An 18,031-nucleotide genomic window follows, 5' to 3' on the forward strand; every position below is an offset into this window, starting at 1 on the left:
TAAATTAATTTGTGTGAAACAGATAAATATAATTTGTGTGATTTTATATTCATTATACAATAGTATAATAGAATCATGTTGCACAAATAGATTATTATATACATATTTGTTAGTTATCGATGTAATGATAATTAAAATACAAAAATAACGAAAATAATTCACGCATTCATGCATTTGAAATACGAAAAAAGTTTCAAGATGTATCCTGTTTTGAATTATGTTGGGTGCGTCTATGTTTCCTCATGTCTCCTTTCTGTCTGAAGCATCTGCCGCACACATCGCACGCATGCGGCTTTTCCCCAGTGTGTATTTTAATGTGATTATTTAAAGCCTCTGTTCTGGTGAAGGCCTTTTCGCAGTAGTGGCATTTGTATCTACGATCACCACGGTGTATTAATCTATGCTGATAAAATACAGATCCGGTGAGAAAAGCCTTATTACAGACGTCGCACTTGAATGGTCTCTCCCTCGTATGCTTCTTTCTGGTGTGATCCGCCAAATCCGGCTTTATCGTGAAACGCTGATCGCAATACTCGCAAGCATAAGGCTTGACGCCCATGTGGAATCTCTTGTGAGTCCACATGTGACTGGACTGAGTGTAACTCTTTCCACAGATATTACAGACGTACGGTCGCAGTCCATTGTGCCGCCTTTTATGAGCATTCAACGAATTTGCCGTGGGCAGTAGATTGCCGCAGATATCACAGGGAAATTTGGAACACTGATCTCGTCCGTGAGCCTGTATATCCTCGCTTCTATCGAATATATTTCCGCATAGTTCGCACACGAACTTTGCATCACCGGATTCGGATAATCTGGCTGCATAATCGTGTCTCTTTTGCTTATGTTTATACAATAGAGATAATTCCTTCATGTCCTTGTTGCAAACATCGCATAAAAAGACGATGAGGACTTTGAATAATCTCTGGTGTTCCTTCCAATGTAAAATGGCCTCCGCAAATGATTTATACATAGTTTGGCATACGTTACACGTGTATGGTTTTTCAACAACGTGTCGATTTTGATGAGTCTTCAGGTTGTCCACGTCGGTAAAGTGACTATTACAGAATTCACAGTGGTATAATTTCGATATCGATAGTTCCTCGATCAATGTAATCTTATCCTCGTGTATCTTGTAATGAGCATCAGCGTCATCGCAAGAGATAAATACTTCGCCGCATTGAATGCATTTCCAAACTGTCTGGTTGTTTTCAATAACGATGCAGTGACTCGCGACATGTTTATTCAATCTTGACTTCTGAGTAAAGCTCTTCGAACATTGCGAGCACTTGTAAGGCTTCTCGGGCAGGTGTGTCACTATATGACGCTTCAAGGTATAGCCATCGGAAAAGCCTTTGTTACACACCTCGCAAATGTGTGGTCGATTCTTACCATCCACGCAAACGTGCACACGAAGCGTCTCCTGATTTTCGAATAATTTTCCACATTGCAGACACGAGATGCTAATATCCTTAGAATGGTATCTCTTGTAGTGATAGAATAGCTTCAATTCTTTACCGAAAGTTACTTTGCAGTTTTCACAATACAACGCTTTTGCGCCTCTGTGAAATTGCGTGTGGAAGTTCAAACGTTCCTCGAAACTAAACGTTGCGTCACACGTAAGACACTTGTATGGTTTCGTCGTGCTCTGCACATTGGGCTTACACTTGTGACCATCTAGAGTCTCCTTAGTATGATAGAGATTCATGCACGCGCCGCATTTCAAGTATTTCTGCCTATTTCCTAAACATTGTAACATAATAGAGCGATTTCCATTTTCCTTATCGACATTTACATTATTAAATATACTTTCCTCGTCGCTGCTTTCTAAGATTATATCGTTCTCGTCTAATTCTATATCTTTAACATGCTGAGACATGTTTTCACATGTATTCATGTAACCTTCTATGCATAAGGGACAGGACTGTCGGTCAGATAAAATTTGATTTTTGTGATTGGAAGTATTGAAAGATTGTCTCTCCTTTAACATTGTTAAAAGAATTTCTTCCGCTTTAATACACTGTGTGTCAAACCTGTCATAATAATTTACTTTCTCGATACAGGCCAAACAAAGCTGTTTTGGTAATGGATCTGTTTTTCTAATCTGCAATATAAATCATAATACATGTATTTATAAGAATTTATGTAATACATATATTGCATGACAATTAAAATATATGTATAATATATATTTATAAAAATAGAAGATATTTCTATATATATATATTTATATACCTTAATACTTAGACATGTATTTATTTTATGAGCCAATTTCATTGATTCTCCGAGTTTAGAATAGATAAATATTGGATTACTAGTTTGGCCAGCACATAATCGACAGAAAGCAAAATTATTTTCTCTCTCATCTTGAGTTGATAATTCTAATATTTCATTGGAAGAAAGTGGTTCTTCTTGGGACCATACAATAGAGCCATCCAAATCATCAATATCATCCTCATGATCACTTAATGTACTAATTGATTCTGCTTTGAACATATTTTATAACTGCAAATCATTCATAAAAATCTTTATAAATTCATTGCAAGCAGTTTTATGTATTAAATATATAAAAATCATAAAACATTATTAAAAATCCATCTAAGAAACTATGAATATGTAACTTCTTATCCATAATTTATTCATACAATATTTAATATAACTTAATATAATTTCATCATCTTTATAAATATTTGTGAGATATATGAAATATATAAAATAAAATGAATATACATATATTAAATTTATTTTACATATTATATATAGATTAGCAAAAAATACTCCAAGTGTTGCAATGAAAAAATGGAGCAGATTACCTTTTCCTTGAAAAAGAACACAAATATTCAAATATTGTTTCATGGCAAACTCAATATTCTTGAAATAAAAAATTTTTGTGCTATCATTCAGCTTCTTCAATGAGAAACAAATTGTCTGAATAACTAGAAATAATTGACTATCTCTTTTTTGTTTTGTCTTCTGATATTAATGTATACAAAAGAAAAAATAAGAAAATAGGTTACATATATGTATAAATGGAAGAATAAATTATATTATATTATGGAAGATTCATTATTTACACAAATAAGTGCTTAAACTTTCAAACTTTATACCATTACAATCAATAAGTAATATAAAAATAGCAAACATTTTATCTGTTAATTTGCATTTAATTTAGTGATTATTATATACTCTTCTAAATGTTAATTTGTTAACACCTTATATATGTTAATAATAATACTAATAAATTGAAACTTTGTCTCTATCGAAAGCTAATATTATTTAATTCACAAAAGTTATTAATTAATAGAAGATTAATTGATAGAAGATTATGAAATTATTGTATATCTATACAATATACAATAAAGATTATATTAATTAATTATAACATATCGCAGTTCATTATTTGTTCTGCATTCGCGTAAACGTTTGCAATGACGCAATACAATTATTAAATTTAATTTAGTCTTGTCCATTTTTTTCTTGGTGTGTCTATAATAATCTTCAGCTGTGAAGAAATATAAATATCCTGAAAATCATATTGATATAAATTACACACATATACAGTATTTTTTATATTTGTAACATATTATTAAAAAATATATATCTTAACAAAAATTGCTAAAATTGAGGACTTACCTTTTTCTTTTTTAATATCAAACTCTTGTTTTTTATATTGTAGATATAGATTAATTTCCCCTCTCTTTTGGGCAGCGGCCTTTCCCAATGATAAGATTGTATACTTTGTAATTAGTGTATTATTTATATCAGTTATCAAACTATTAATTGTCTCCAAAGTTTGTCTCCCAATCATATATTTAGGCACGTTATTAAATTCTTCTGTGCTGATAAATAGTATTGTTGGGTATACTTCCAGTTCATTGAAGAGTGTTCTTTTACAGTCTTTTATTATTTCTTGTTCAATACCACTATTGTACATATTTGCAGATATATTTTGCTCTATCAATTTATGTGCTGAATTTATAGTTTTTGTTATACTTTTTGTTATAACAGGAGAGATTTGATTTTGAATGCATTTTAGCTTATCAGCATTCTGATAACCTTGTATAAGTTCCTGTGGAACATTTTCTTTCTGGTGTAAAATTCTTTTATTCAAAATTTCAATCAACGACAATAATTCCTGTGTATAAATATAAAGTTCTAACTTTCTTTCAATTCTTTAATTAAAAAAACTTTAGGAATGAATAATTTAACAAACTTACTTTTAAATCTGTATTCTGTTTCTTCATTTGCTCCAAAATTTTCCTAGTATTATCAATGCCACATGAGATTTGCAATACTTCATTACGCATTTTATAAAGATCATCCTTTAGATTGTGTTTACCTATAAGAGATGAAACATGATTTTGCAATTATAAATTATTATTATATTGTTAAAATGATATAATATAAAATAAATAATATATTCTACCACATACCTTTTATAAATATTGTGGTTGTATTAAGTTGATGTAATCTTTTATAATGTTTATCAACTATTTCTTCTAAATTATCCTGCTTGTCCATATTGTTAGTTTATTGTACAAATAATATGAGATGATGTATTCTGCATATATAATTGTTTTTTCACAATGTGTCTCCAACGTATTTTAAATTATTTGAGATAAAACTTTTTTATGCATCACGGTTACAAACATCAAGGTTATATTTATGCGTCATGTGTATCACATATCATATCATATACTATTTCTAATAATTATTCTAAATATATTATTACAAATTATTATGAATTATTCATGTTTAAGAAATGAAACACATTAGCTTTTGAGGAAATTAGTTTTGTATCAATAACTTGTTCATTCACGTGATTCGTTTAAATTTGAATTTCCGTTAAGCGGCCTTTTCATTGACGCTACTTTTTAGCGTCAATGAAATTGCACCTTAAAGGTGCAATTTCATTGACGCTAGAAACCAGCGGCAAATTAAAATCACTAGACTTTCTCTAGATATGGCGTCAATAAAATAAATTTGAAATCGCTTCTAGCCTAACCATCTTCACGCGATCGACTTTATTTGAATTGCACGGCATCGCATCGAATTATGATACGGCGCCGATTTGTTCGAACGTAATTCGGGACATCGCGATGCTGTATAAGCGTCGAATGAGCACGAATTGTCACGCAAATATGATAAATCACATCTACTCACCGTTCACCGGCTGTTCCACAGGCCGCTCCACTCGCTCGCCTCGGGACGTCCCATTCCGATCTTGATGCACACAAACTCACACGATATCATCAACGCGAACGCGCGACACTTTATTCGGCACTCCCGATATTCGCTCGCATCCGATAATCATCATCAAGGGCGCAAATAACGCGACGCGACTTCGCTCCATCTTTGTGATCGCGCTATCACTGAACTGTGAAAAATAGCTGTCGCGCACTTTCACCGACATATTATGAAAGTCGCGCGATTATCCTTGGACACTTTCGACGCTCTTTCACTCGCGATATTCGTTTAAAAACGGTTAAAAGACGCGAAAAATGCGGACGTACGACAATCCGTGTAACTGCGTATGACTCCGATTCACGTATGACGCTATGACGTAGCAGTGACGCGTATGACGTAGCGATCACGCGCTAACATGGCGGCCGAACCAGTGCGCAGAAACGAATGCGCACTGGTTCGGCCGCCATGTTAGCGTGTGATCGCTACGTCATACGCGTCATACGTGAATCGGAGTCATACGCAGTTACACGGATCGTCGTACGTCCGCATTTTTCGCGTCTTTTAACCGTTTTTAAACGAATATCGCGAGTGAAAGAGCGTCGAAAGTGTCCAAGGATGATCGCGCGACTTTCATAATATGTCGGTGAAAGTGCGCGACAGCTATTTTTCACAGTTCAGTGATAGCGCGATCGCGAAGATGGAACGAAGTCGCGTCGCGTTATTTGTGCCCTTGATGATGATTATCGGATGCGAGCGAATATCGGGAGTGCCGAATAAAGTGTCGCGCGTTCGCGTTGATGATATCGTGTGCATCAAGATCGGAATGGGACGTCCCGAGGCGAGCGAGTGGAGCCTGTGGACGCAGCCGGTGAGCGGTGAGTAGATGTGATTTATCATATTTGCGTGACAATTCGTGCTCATTCGACGCTTATGCAGCATCGCGATGTCCCGAATTACGTTCGAACAAATCGGCGCCGCATCATAATTCGATGCGATGCCGTGCAATTCAAATAAAGTCGATCGCGTGAAGATGGTTAGGCTAGAAGCGATTTCAAATTTATTTTATATACGCGCAGTGCTGCACAGCCTATCTCGTAGGGCTGCCAACTGTTAAGGTGCAATTTCATTGACGCTAAAAAGTAGCGTCAACCATTGGTTGAACAAAGAAGCAACTACTTACTTCTTTGTTCAACCAATGGTTGACGCTACTTTTTAGCGTCAATGAAATTGCACCTTTAGTTTATTTCCCATCGTGAATGTCATGTTCCGAAATCGACTATTTTATTTCCTTTAGAATGTGTTCGAAAATTCTACACGAAGTGAGATAGAATTTAATCGACCAATCAGAAATAAGAGTGTTTTCTAGTAAGAAAATAGGTTGGCTATCTAATAGGGATTTTCTTCGTCCTCTAATAAAATTTAAATTGTGCAGGACAATTCAAATATTATAATATTTTTAGATATTTTCATATCGCGTATTGAATACAAGAAATAAATAAAAAATAAATTAATTATTACTTATATCATAAATATTTATTAAATAAATAGATATTACTTTCTATGTAGCACCAAGTAAATAATAAATATTTCCAAAATTGTTAACCATTTTACACTCTTCAAAATTATTATCTCAATTGAAAAAAATATTTAATAATTTGTGATAATTATAATAACTTGTAATATTTAAATTAGAAATATAAATTATATGACATTTTTTACATTAATTAGTATCTATAATGATATTACTGGGTAATGATATTTTCAGAAAAAAATTTGGAATATGTCATAATTAAATTAAAAAGTCAAGATTAAAGCATAAAGGTAAATTATTATCCATAAAATAATCCAACATTTAAATAAAATCACAAGCATACTTGCACATTTTGAACATGTTTATACATTTTGCTGGCATTTTCAACAATTATTAGATAATTACTTACACCTAAACTTCTCAAAAGTAAGATAAGTAGATAGTGGAAGTTATCAATTTTATCAGCTTTATCGAGCAAAGTTGTGTGTATTATCGTGTATTATAGTGTATAAAAACTATCGATAATGATATATAAATACCACGAATAGTAGACAACAAGAAAAAAAATTACTGCAAAAGCATTCTAGAAACATATTCTATATCACTATTATATTGCTATCATGTTATCTAAAAGTAACATACAAATAAATCAGAGTTACATATATCTACAAGAAAATTAGATTAATACTTGAAAGATAAGATTTTTTTATAGATTCAGATTTCTAATACAGATTTATATCGATAAATAGAAAGAGACAATAATTCTCCTTCAAATGAAAATTGCAAACGTTTTATAACAAAAATGTAGATATGCTTTTATATACTTTTTTCCGTCTATATGAAGTTTATGTTGTAAAAGATTCTTTTTTTAATTTAATAATTAGAGACTTGGCTCAAATAATCAGAAAATCAAAAAGAAAATGGCATAAGAGCCAATGTGCGATAGTTGCAGCGCAGAGAAGCAACAACACTTCTTTCTCTTCTCAATATCAGTTTATTAGAAACATATTATAATAACAAAAAGCGAACGTTTCGGATCATTTTTTGATCCTTCTTCAGCGCGATGTTAACAATATATATTACAATCCAGGAAGCAAGATGACGTCTTAATGATGTACAATGACGTACAATGACATTAAAACATTATTAAGATGTCATTTGACGTCACTCTGCTACCTGAAAAATAGTGACGCGTTACATTAAACGAATTTATTTTTATAATTTCTCGATTTAATTCACGCATAGTATATTAAATATACTATAATTACGCTACGCGACGTCACAGCAGATCAGATTCCGCGCTTTCTTACAATTAATAATATAGTATACCGCTGTGTGTCTCATGTTTATTCGAGACTCGATGACGGACTGTGTAATTCTTTTTTTATCTGCATACATTTAAATATTTTTTTGCGGTTAAATATCCAACGATACCGCAAAGCACGTGGTCTGAATATATAGCAATAGAAGAAATGTAAGTTCCCGCGAAAAACAGTTAAATATGATTTAAATATGATTCATATTGCTTATTTATATGAATTAAATTAAACTCTAATAAAAATCAAATGTTAAATTTAAAAGTAATTAAATTTAAATATGTTTTAATATGCATTGAAATTAAATTTAAATACGTTCTTGCTATTAGATTTAACTTGTCCAGGCATATATATAGATCATATTAATATTTAATAAGCATCTAACCAACCTGAATTTCTAATTTGATTTATATTTGGAACAAATAAGATTTTAATTAACACACAATCAGTATTAATTTAAATTAAATAAAATTCAAATGAACGTTTTATTAAGGTCTATATTAAGTTCATACTTAACTGTTTTTCGCGATTATTTTAACAGATTTGCAGATTTTCAGAAATTCTAAAGGAATAAGAAACAGGCTAAAAAAAAATTGAAAAGGAAAATATTTGATATTTTTATCAATTTTGATTTTATTAATGGAACTTTATTATCTCTGAGATTAGGCTTTGTCATATTTCTGAGAGTAAATACTTTTTCTAAAGACCCAAAACTTTGCGCGAAATATTTGTTTATTTATTTTTATATTTTATTTTAAAATACGCGATCTAGATACATACGAAGAATGATAAATCTGTATCTTTCCAGTTTCCGTGATGCTTTGCTCATCTTGCATCTTTAGCGCGATAATTTTGCGCTATTACACATAATTATCACACGTGACGCGCGGAATAAAATTCATTCCGCGAAAACATCAATCACGATCATTCGAATTGATTATGATGTTTCCGAACGTGCGGTAACATGCAACAAAATTACGTTGCGAAAAATTATTTCGCAAACGAGGAGCCCATTTGCACGACATCGACACAAACAGTCACGTCGATTAAATCAAGATACACATATATATTCGCGTTTCGACATACTGAATACTGCGGCTGATAAGAACTGAATTCTTGCCGGGGCGGTGATTAACGTTGCGAGCCTCTAGCGAGCATTATATACTCTGTCGTGCGTTATATACGCCACGACATCCGATTCCCGGTGTAAGGATTCAGATTCTATCTGGTTTGGAAGCTATCTCTTGCACGCAACATCGCCGTTGAGAAGAAGTCTCGCACTACGAAGAAACATCTCGGTGCGTAATCAATTTCGATTTAATAGTCAAATTATGTTATAACACAACAAGGTAATCGCATATATAAGAAATTCTTGTTGATAAAGATTCGTTTCTCTTTTCATTTCTTTATTTTTGCACTCTCTTTATTTTTCCGTTAGTTCTTTTTTCAATGCACTTATATTTATTCTCTTGGACGCGTGCAAAATAGTGCAAGTGAAAAGAAACAGATTTCATACTTTTTCATCACTCTTTACAATCGTTAGGCATTATCGATATTTTTTATTGACGCTTCGATTTTATTTGATAAACTCGAGAAATTTGGCCTTGACATATCTTAATTGATATATATATGTGTGTGTGTGTGTGTGTGTGTGTGTGTGTGTGTGTGTGTGTGTGTGTGTGTATGTGTACGTGTTTGATATGTTTGAGTGTTTCGAAATTTCTTTCGAATTTAAAAATAAAATAATTTTTTGAAAAATGATGTGTCAATGAAAAAATATGATATATTAATATGAATGGCAAAAATGTTTACACAAAAACATATTAATAATGTTCAGCAATAGCAAAAAGTATAGGTATAAAACGCACATTCTGTCCCTCTTATGTTAGTCCAACTTTAAAATAAAATTGAAGCAGTTGTATTATCCGTATACATGCATATATACATTTTTTATTTTTACACGTGTCTTTGTTTTATTTTAAAAGTTCCACGTAAGTACACGTGACGTGTTTTTTTGCGTCATTTATTAATGTTCATGAACCTTATCTCATTAAAAACTGGCATATCGCAAAGAGAACTATTGAATATATTCATATGTTATATATTCATACATTCATTTATGGTGTGGTATTTTTTGACATTTTTGATTTAAGTGAATGTGATATATCACGCATATAGAATGACGATATTCGATGATTTACGTTTCTTGATAACTAATTATATAAAAATATATAACAGATTAATAAATCTTCGGAATTTTTTGTAATTATTCAGTCAATATTTACACGAGCAAAATTTCCCATTCCTATTGACTGCTTTCGATTTAAATGCTATCGCAGCCATGAAATATTTGAGATAAGAAGAGGAAAAATTTAAACTGTCCAATTATTACGCTCGTTTAATTATTCGCGCTTTTGCCGTATTATAAAGTATTATTTCGACATGCGATTTATGCATTTTTTTGCGTAACACGAGCTCCCACTTTGACAATGATCGTTTCGACAGGCGGAAAAACACAACAAAACAAAAATTATGGATGGGACCGAACATACATATGTATTACCACTTACATAAGAAACCGCATATCGTTACATAAATCGTATTTGTACGATTGATGAGCTTTAACACTGAAATACAGATGCGCTATTTAAATACGGGCAAAAGTAAAAGATGTTTTTTTTATTACCTTTATTAAGTCTTTAATGAGTGCTGTGATTAATTATATTTTATCAATAAATTAATTATATTTTATCGATAAATATTATTGAGAACAATATTATAATACAAAAAGAATGTCAAAAGGATCTATATGTATGGAACTATAATGTCAGTCTCTCGATATTTATCATTTCAAATTAATATAAAAAGATATAAATAATATGTATAAGTATATAAATCTTTTAATATATTAATCTGTGAAATGACATTAATCTGAACTCTCGAGGGGTTGACATCGTAATTTCATATATGTTAAAAAAACATAAAACTTACTGTTAGAGAAATTTCATTTTCACAAATTAATTTGTTTTATACATAAATTTTTATGAAATTTATTTACTAATATATAAATAAAAATTTAACCAAACTGAATGCATAATAATCGAAACTTATTTTATATATATATATATATATATATGTGTGTGTGTGTGTGTGTGTGTGTGTGTGTGTGTGTGTGTGTGTGTGTGTGTGTGTGTGTGTGTGTGTGTGTGTGTAATAAGATTCGATTATCATACATCCTGTTTGCTTAAATTTTTGAAGTGGAGCTTATGTTATCTATTATGACACATCAATTCGAAAGTTGAAAAATTAGCTATAATATTTTAAAAATATAAATACAAATTTTTGAACGTACAAATTGATCGTACCCGTTGAAATTTATATGAATTATATGAAGAATATATCTTATGAATATAATCCATTTTACAATCAATTCATATAACTTTATTGTATCTAGGTAAGAAATAGTGGCAATAAAGTTTGTTAATACTTTATGGATTCGCGTTTAATCTTGATATTTTAAACTTGATACGCTTTTAATTCAAGAGTATCAAGTTTATATGCCACATTGTTTATATTCTATTGATGTCTATGACAATCTATATCAGACGATAACATTAAAATGAAATGATGATATATTAGTGTTTATACATATTTAATATACCTTGATATTAGTAATATCGTAATAAATATTTATATTTTATAAAAAATATATTATAACAAATTATAACATTAAATACGTATTATAACAATTTATATAAATACGTATTATAACATACGTGTTTATGTTGAATTTTCTTATCTTAAAACGATTACGTAGATATGACGAAATAATAGGAATATTTTTTTTATTCAAATCGAAGAGGCTCGACTTTTATAAAAATATTTATCTAGTTTGCAGCGATATCAGATAACAAGAATAAATACAGAGCCGAAAAAAGCAAATACTTCAATTTCATATCTTTACATGATAAACTTAAAAAGTGTAACAACGTAAGAGAATATTGACGTAACATATATTTCTCCTGATAAAATAATTGGTAACTGTGAAAAATTTCATTAATTTAAAATAAAAAATTAAATTGCGCATAAATTTATTTTCCATAGAAAAATAAATTTTCAGAAAATTATTTACACTTCTTATATACATATATAAAAAGAGAAGAAAAAATGAACTTTATGAATTATAAAGTCCAACTCGTGTCACATACAACATTGGATGATATTTCAATTATGGTACGATCGTTTATTTCATAACTTGCAGAATTGCAATATCAAAGAGCTTAGAAATTAAGCTTGCAGCAATAAAAAAGAAATTTATATGAAGTTTGATAAAGATTAATCATGCTATTTATGCAAAGGTGAAGGTTCGCGAACCTAGATAATAAAATGACATGAACTGATTATACATATATAAAAATTGTAATAAATCTTTACATTATTAATATCAAATTGTAAAATAGGTTATCAAAATTAATATTTTCATTGATAATGCCAAATATTACATACGTTGTGCGTGTTTGCAATTTAACTTTTATTTAATTTTATAATTTTTTGTATAGACAATTTTTTAAATCTTTAATAAATTAAGGAATATTTATACATATCTATAAATTGCATGTACTATATAAAGTATAAATAAATAATATACACTAAAAAAAATCGATTGCATCATGCATGATTTATGTAATTCACATTATCAAAATACCAGAAAGTAGTATTAAAGGAATTATATCTGTTCTTATCATTCGTTATATTTAAATTGCGACGTTTGCAGATATTAAAGTTTTTCGCAGCAGCTCCCGTTTTGAACAAATTCTTACTCAATACACATTTCGCCATCATTTCATAAACAAATTATAAAATTTTATCATATTATTATACTTGTGAAGAGACATGCAATAAGAATTTTTTTATTGCATCATATTTTTTTATCAAAAGTTAAAGTAAAACAAAAATAAAGAAACATTACTATTGTTACATAGATGTTAATTTTCTCTATCTCAATATTAATATAAATTTTAATGATCTGTAAATAAGAACAATAAAGAATTTGCAGTTTTCTAGTGATGTAGGAAGAGATATATATAACATTTACAATATAAACGTAACAATTTTATACGTCTCACAATATAATCTCTATTATCTATATTTCTTTTATCTACAATTCTTTTATCTATACAATTTTTCTTCGATTAATATCATGCTTGATGCAATAGATTAATAATATTGTAAAGTTTTCTGTATAGAATATATATCTTTTTTCTCGATTATAGATTATACATCACACATAATCTTATGCATACAATAAATAATGTATTGGCATAATTGTATTTCTTTGATTTTTACGCGATCATAATGTATGGCCGAAAAACGCTAAAATACAAAACTTGTAATAAATAAAATATAAATACATATTCATGTATAAAATAATATATATAATAAAGTTAATACATAATAAAATTATATATATATATATATATATATATATATATATATGATGTGTTAAATTCATCCATTTATAAAAATTTTGCATATTACTATTTAAAGCGAGAAATGATCTGATATGAATAAATTATCTTTTGTTAAATACTACGATTTAAATACACGAAAATACTAAATTTGAAGTGTTTTAAATGATTAATAACAATCAGTGTATCTTTCGAAATAAAAAATCACGATGATATAATCTATATTATATTGTACAAATGTCAGGTACGAGTATTACATTCTTGAATATTCAAGGAATAATATATAATATATTATATTATTATAAAATCTCTCGTATGTATGTGTATATTTGTATTTTTTCTATAAGAAAAGAATATATTAGAAATTATATATAGAATTTAAATAATATAGAATTTACAATAAATAAAAATTGTGACTTATATACAAACAATTCGAAAATCTAAATAATTAAATTTGTCTTTTATACTATTAAAAAAAGTTAAAAAGAATAATTAAAAAGTATTAAAATGTTTATGAATTTTATGATGTTTAAGAATTGAATTCATTATATGATGTATAAATGTAAATTCGTAATTTCAAATTCATCAATGTCAATATTTGCAGTTATAAGCTAATGCAATTATACATATATATATACTTTAATTTCGGTGAACACGTGCAGTGTTTTTGCATAAAGCTAAGACACGGAAATAACGTGCATGCGATTAAAAATACTGCAAGTATATTTATATACTTGTGCAAGAGTCTTTCATATTTATATAAAAATATATAAATAAAAACTAAAAGTATAATAATATAAATGCAACGAAATGGAAAAAAACCGATGATTCACGTTTTAAATGTAAATGTATCTTCAAATAAATACAATTTATTTATGCAGCTATTACACTTACAAAGTATAATATATCGTATTATCGCTTTCTGTAACTTCTTGTTTTAATATAAAAAACGAAAATTTTCATAAAAATTGAAAGGAAAAAATGGAAAAAATTTCACAATTGATAATCACGGAAGCTTTCCAACAAAAAAGCACACGTAAACAATATGCAATTGATTATCGAATAGCGATTTTTATTTAATTTTTTTATTTAAAAGAGTTATGTCATTGTGTATTTCTTGCTAGACGTTCTCTCTTCTCTTTATTTGTAATATCCCTAGATCTCCTAGGGACACTATTCATTTCCGATTCTCTTCTCGATATTTTTTTGCAGTGTAAAATTAATTTTTAGTTTCATCTGTAGATGTCAGGTGCGAGTATTTTCTAATATCGTATCGTGTTTCTATGTTGTGTTTCGTTCATGACATCACAGCTATATAGACAAAAAATACAATGGACACAAGTGGATCGTCCGCTGATCGACAAAAGAGTCACACGACATCACGATATATCAATTAAATTGTTGATTGATCTGCTGCATTTCCCTTTATAATTTATCAGAGTAGAGTGTAAAGCTCCCATAGCAAAATGGCATCGAATAATATATGGGATGCCGAAAATACGGCACCAATATGCAGTGTAAGCCTACATATTTTTTTTTACGATATATTCCTTCAATATGTCAGTATCATTATTTTTCAATTCTTCGCTTTATTCGATGAACATTTCTATTGTTACTGACGATATGATTATATGTATATTATAATTCCTGACAATAATCTTTTAAATATTGGACTACTTTCACACATTATATATTATCACGATTTTAATTTCAAATTATAAATGGAGAAAAATAAACATTGTAAAAAGTATATACACATATAAAGAATTATAAAAAATAGGAAAGAAAGGCAAAGTTTTGATACATATATAAGTAGTTTTGAACAACTATTTTTCTCAGATTATTTTTAAATAAAAATCTAAAAATATTTTCAGATACAAATTAAGTATTTGTAGAGTATCTTTTCTACTTATAATATGGTTTGAAAATAGGAACTTTTCAGTCAAAATTCATGAGAAAAATAATGTTCTTTAAAATAATTGCATTCAAAACTATTAAAGAATCTATGCGCAATCTATTGAGAAACAAATTTATAAACAGAGATATTAATATGTTATGTAATTCATTAATTAAATGTAATTGAATTTATTTTAAAACAATCATTAATATTTTTTTCTCCAGACCGACGAAACCACACCACTTCTGTCAGCAGATGGTCAAGCCATGTCAGAAAAAATTGGTATCTCGCAACAAACTTTGGTCTCCACCGATGGCCAAAAAGCTAAGAAATTGCCACAATACCTAGCAGGCATAGCAGCGACGCTCGGTGCTCTTGCTGCTGGTATGGTGCTAGGTTGGACATCACCTGCTGGTGGAGGTGGCAAGAATCTGGCAAAGGACTATGAGATACCCATTAGCATAAACGAATTCTCTTGGATAGGATCGCTAGCCACTCTTGGAGCAGGCGCGATATGCATTCCCATAGGTATACTGGCAGATATAATTGGCAGAAAGACCGCTATGCTGCTCATGGTGATTCCTTTCACCTTTGGTTGGCTACTTATCATCTGTTCGAACTCAGTGCTCATGTTCTACTTTGGTAGATTCATTACTGGTGCTAGCGGTGGTGCCTTTTGTGTGGCTGCTCCTCTATATACATCAGAGATAGCAGAAAGCGAAATCCGTGGCACCCTGGGTTCTTATTTTCAGTTGATGCTTACTATAGGCATTCTGATCTCGTACGTTCTCGGAACTGTTCTAGAAAACATGATGACACTGTCAATCATCTCGGGAATTATACCGCTGGTCTTCTTCGCAGTATTCTTCTTCATGCCAGAAACTCCAGTATACTATTTAAAGAAAGGAAATGAGGAAGCTGCTAGAAAGAGCTTGGTCAGACTTCGTGGCAGTGAGTATGACATTGAGCTTGAATTACAGGCACATCGTGAGGCACTTGAAGAGACCACTCGAAGCAACTTACCGTTTGTTGTCATGATTAAATCACGAGCCGTCGTAAAAGGCTTCATAATCGCTTATGGATTAATGCTCTTCCAACAAATGAGCGGCGTCAACTCTATTATTTTTTATTCTTCGGACATCTTCAACAAGGCTGGAAGTTCTTTACCGGCCAATGAGGCATCGATTATTGTGGGCGCGGTACAAATAATATCAGTTTTCGTTGGCACTTTGATCGTCGATAAATTGGGCAGAAGAATATTGCTGCTGGCATCGATCGTTGTTATGTTTTTAATGACTCTGATCATGGGAATTTACTTTTATTGTATCAATTATACTAGTGCTTTTGATAATCTCAAATGGTTCGCACTTATTCCACTATGCGTTTTTCTTGTAATGTTCTCTCTCGGCTTTGGCCCAATTCCGTGGATGATGATGCCAGAGATCTTTGCGCCAGAAGTGAAGGGAATCGCCGGAAGCAGCGCCTGCTTATTCAATTGGCTCACAGCTTTTATAGTCACCAAGTTTTATAGCGACATGGTTGAGGCTGTAAATTCCTATGGTACTTTCTGGATATTCTCTGCATTCTGCGCCGTTGGCATTATATTTGTCTATTTCTTAGTCCCAGAAACTAAAGGCAAGACGTTGGATCAAATCCAAAGAGAATTAAATAATTGAGTCAGAGAGAGTTCCTAAAATATAAATTGTAAATATATACATATATATATATATATATATATATATAATTGTACATATATAATAAGTTATAGTACTTAAACAAAATATGCATTGTAAATTGATAATGTTATGACAAACTTATATCATCATGTATTTTTATGACCATGTAATATTATTCAAAATTTTAGAGAAGATTGTTATTTTATAATGTATAATATCCTTACTGTCATCTTTATTCTATATTTTTATTATATTGTAATACTATCTTAATCCTCACCTCAAACCATCGGTGATATAAGAGAAAATATATACATATTATTTCCTTTCTTCTCAAGTTATAAAATTCATTATTATATTATTTTGAATAAATGCAAATTTCTCTGAAATTTTAATATGATTCATAAATATTGTTAGTTTATCTGCCATTTGAAATTAGCATCAGTATCCTAATGATACTTAGATTAAACATTTTATTGTATGATATACAATAAGATTGATTCTTTTATAAACTTTTATATAAAGTTTTAATTGATGTCATAATATTTTCATTATTATTTAAGATAATTAGAATTATAAGAATTATATTAACATTATGTGTAAATATTTGCTTGCTCTCACTGCAAATAAATTATTATTAAATATTTAAAATGTTGCAATTTTTTGCACTTTTTTGTTGAAAATTATAAATTAACACAAGTCTCTCCGAAGCTACTTTATCCTTCGTCAAAAATGTAGGAATCTGTTATTTTTATCTTTTTACTTTCCTTACCATTTATCACTAACCTTTGATGATTAATTTTGCATTTTTTTCATAGATGTCTACACTTTTAAATTTTGATCATATAATTTGTTTTTATTTATAACAGTCAGAAATATCGAAAGGGAGAGAGTCGAAGAAGTTTTTCAAAGTATTTAAGTATCTTTCAAAATATTTAATCTATCATATAAATATCATC

At 29.8% G+C, this 18,031-nt stretch overlaps 3 protein-coding genes across 4 annotated transcripts; 1 reads left to right on the forward strand and 2 right to left on the reverse strand.

The window, feature by feature from the left end:
* Window positions 1–43: 43 nt before the first annotated feature.
* Window positions 44–2,965, reverse strand: LOC105256571 (zinc finger protein 271). The gene is made up of 3 exons (XM_011266656.3): window positions 2,814–2,965; window positions 2,236–2,505; window positions 44–2,104 (listed from the first exon to the last, which is right to left on the reverse strand). The coding sequence occupies exons 2-3, from the start codon at window positions 2,494–2,496 to the stop codon at window positions 194–196; spliced, it is 2,172 nt and encodes a 723-aa protein (XP_011264958.1). The 5' UTR covers window positions 2,497–2,505; window positions 2,814–2,965; the 3' UTR covers window positions 44–193.
* Window positions 2,966–3,368: 403 nt separating this feature from the next.
* Window positions 3,369–5,216, reverse strand: LOC105256828 (spindle and kinetochore-associated protein 1). The gene is made up of 5 exons (XM_025409358.1): window positions 5,164–5,216; window positions 4,434–4,561; window positions 4,218–4,339; window positions 3,634–4,135; window positions 3,369–3,523 (listed from the first exon to the last, which is right to left on the reverse strand). The coding sequence occupies exons 2-5, from the start codon at window positions 4,519–4,521 to the stop codon at window positions 3,369–3,371; spliced, it is 867 nt and encodes a 288-aa protein (XP_025265143.1). The 5' UTR covers window positions 4,522–4,561; window positions 5,164–5,216.
* A 3,922-nt stretch (window positions 5,217–9,138) lies between these two features.
* Window positions 9,139–17,114, forward strand: LOC105256638 (facilitated trehalose transporter Tret1). 2 transcript variants are annotated; one of them, XM_025409357.1, is made up of 2 exons: window positions 9,139–9,332; window positions 15,624–17,114. In XM_025409357.1, exon 2 carries the CDS (start codon window positions 15,666–15,668, stop codon window positions 17,073–17,075), a length of 1,410 nt encoding a protein of 469 aa, XP_025265142.1. In that variant the 5' UTR covers window positions 9,139–9,332; window positions 15,624–15,665; the 3' UTR covers window positions 17,076–17,114. The 2 variants fall into 2 exon arrangements, with proteins under 2 accessions (XP_025265142.1, XP_011265088.2); XM_011266786.3 differs by lacking the exon at window positions 9,139–9,332 and adding an exon at window positions 14,813–15,019.
* Window positions 17,115–18,031: the final 917 nt, after the last annotated feature.

The sequence above is a fragment of the Camponotus floridanus genome, unplaced genomic scaffold (genome assembly GCF_003227725.1).
Source record: "Camponotus floridanus strain SB8 unplaced genomic scaffold, Cflo_v7.5 scaffold26, whole genome shotgun sequence".
NCBI classification, from domain to species: domain Eukaryota; kingdom Metazoa; phylum Arthropoda; class Insecta; order Hymenoptera; family Formicidae; genus Camponotus; species Camponotus floridanus.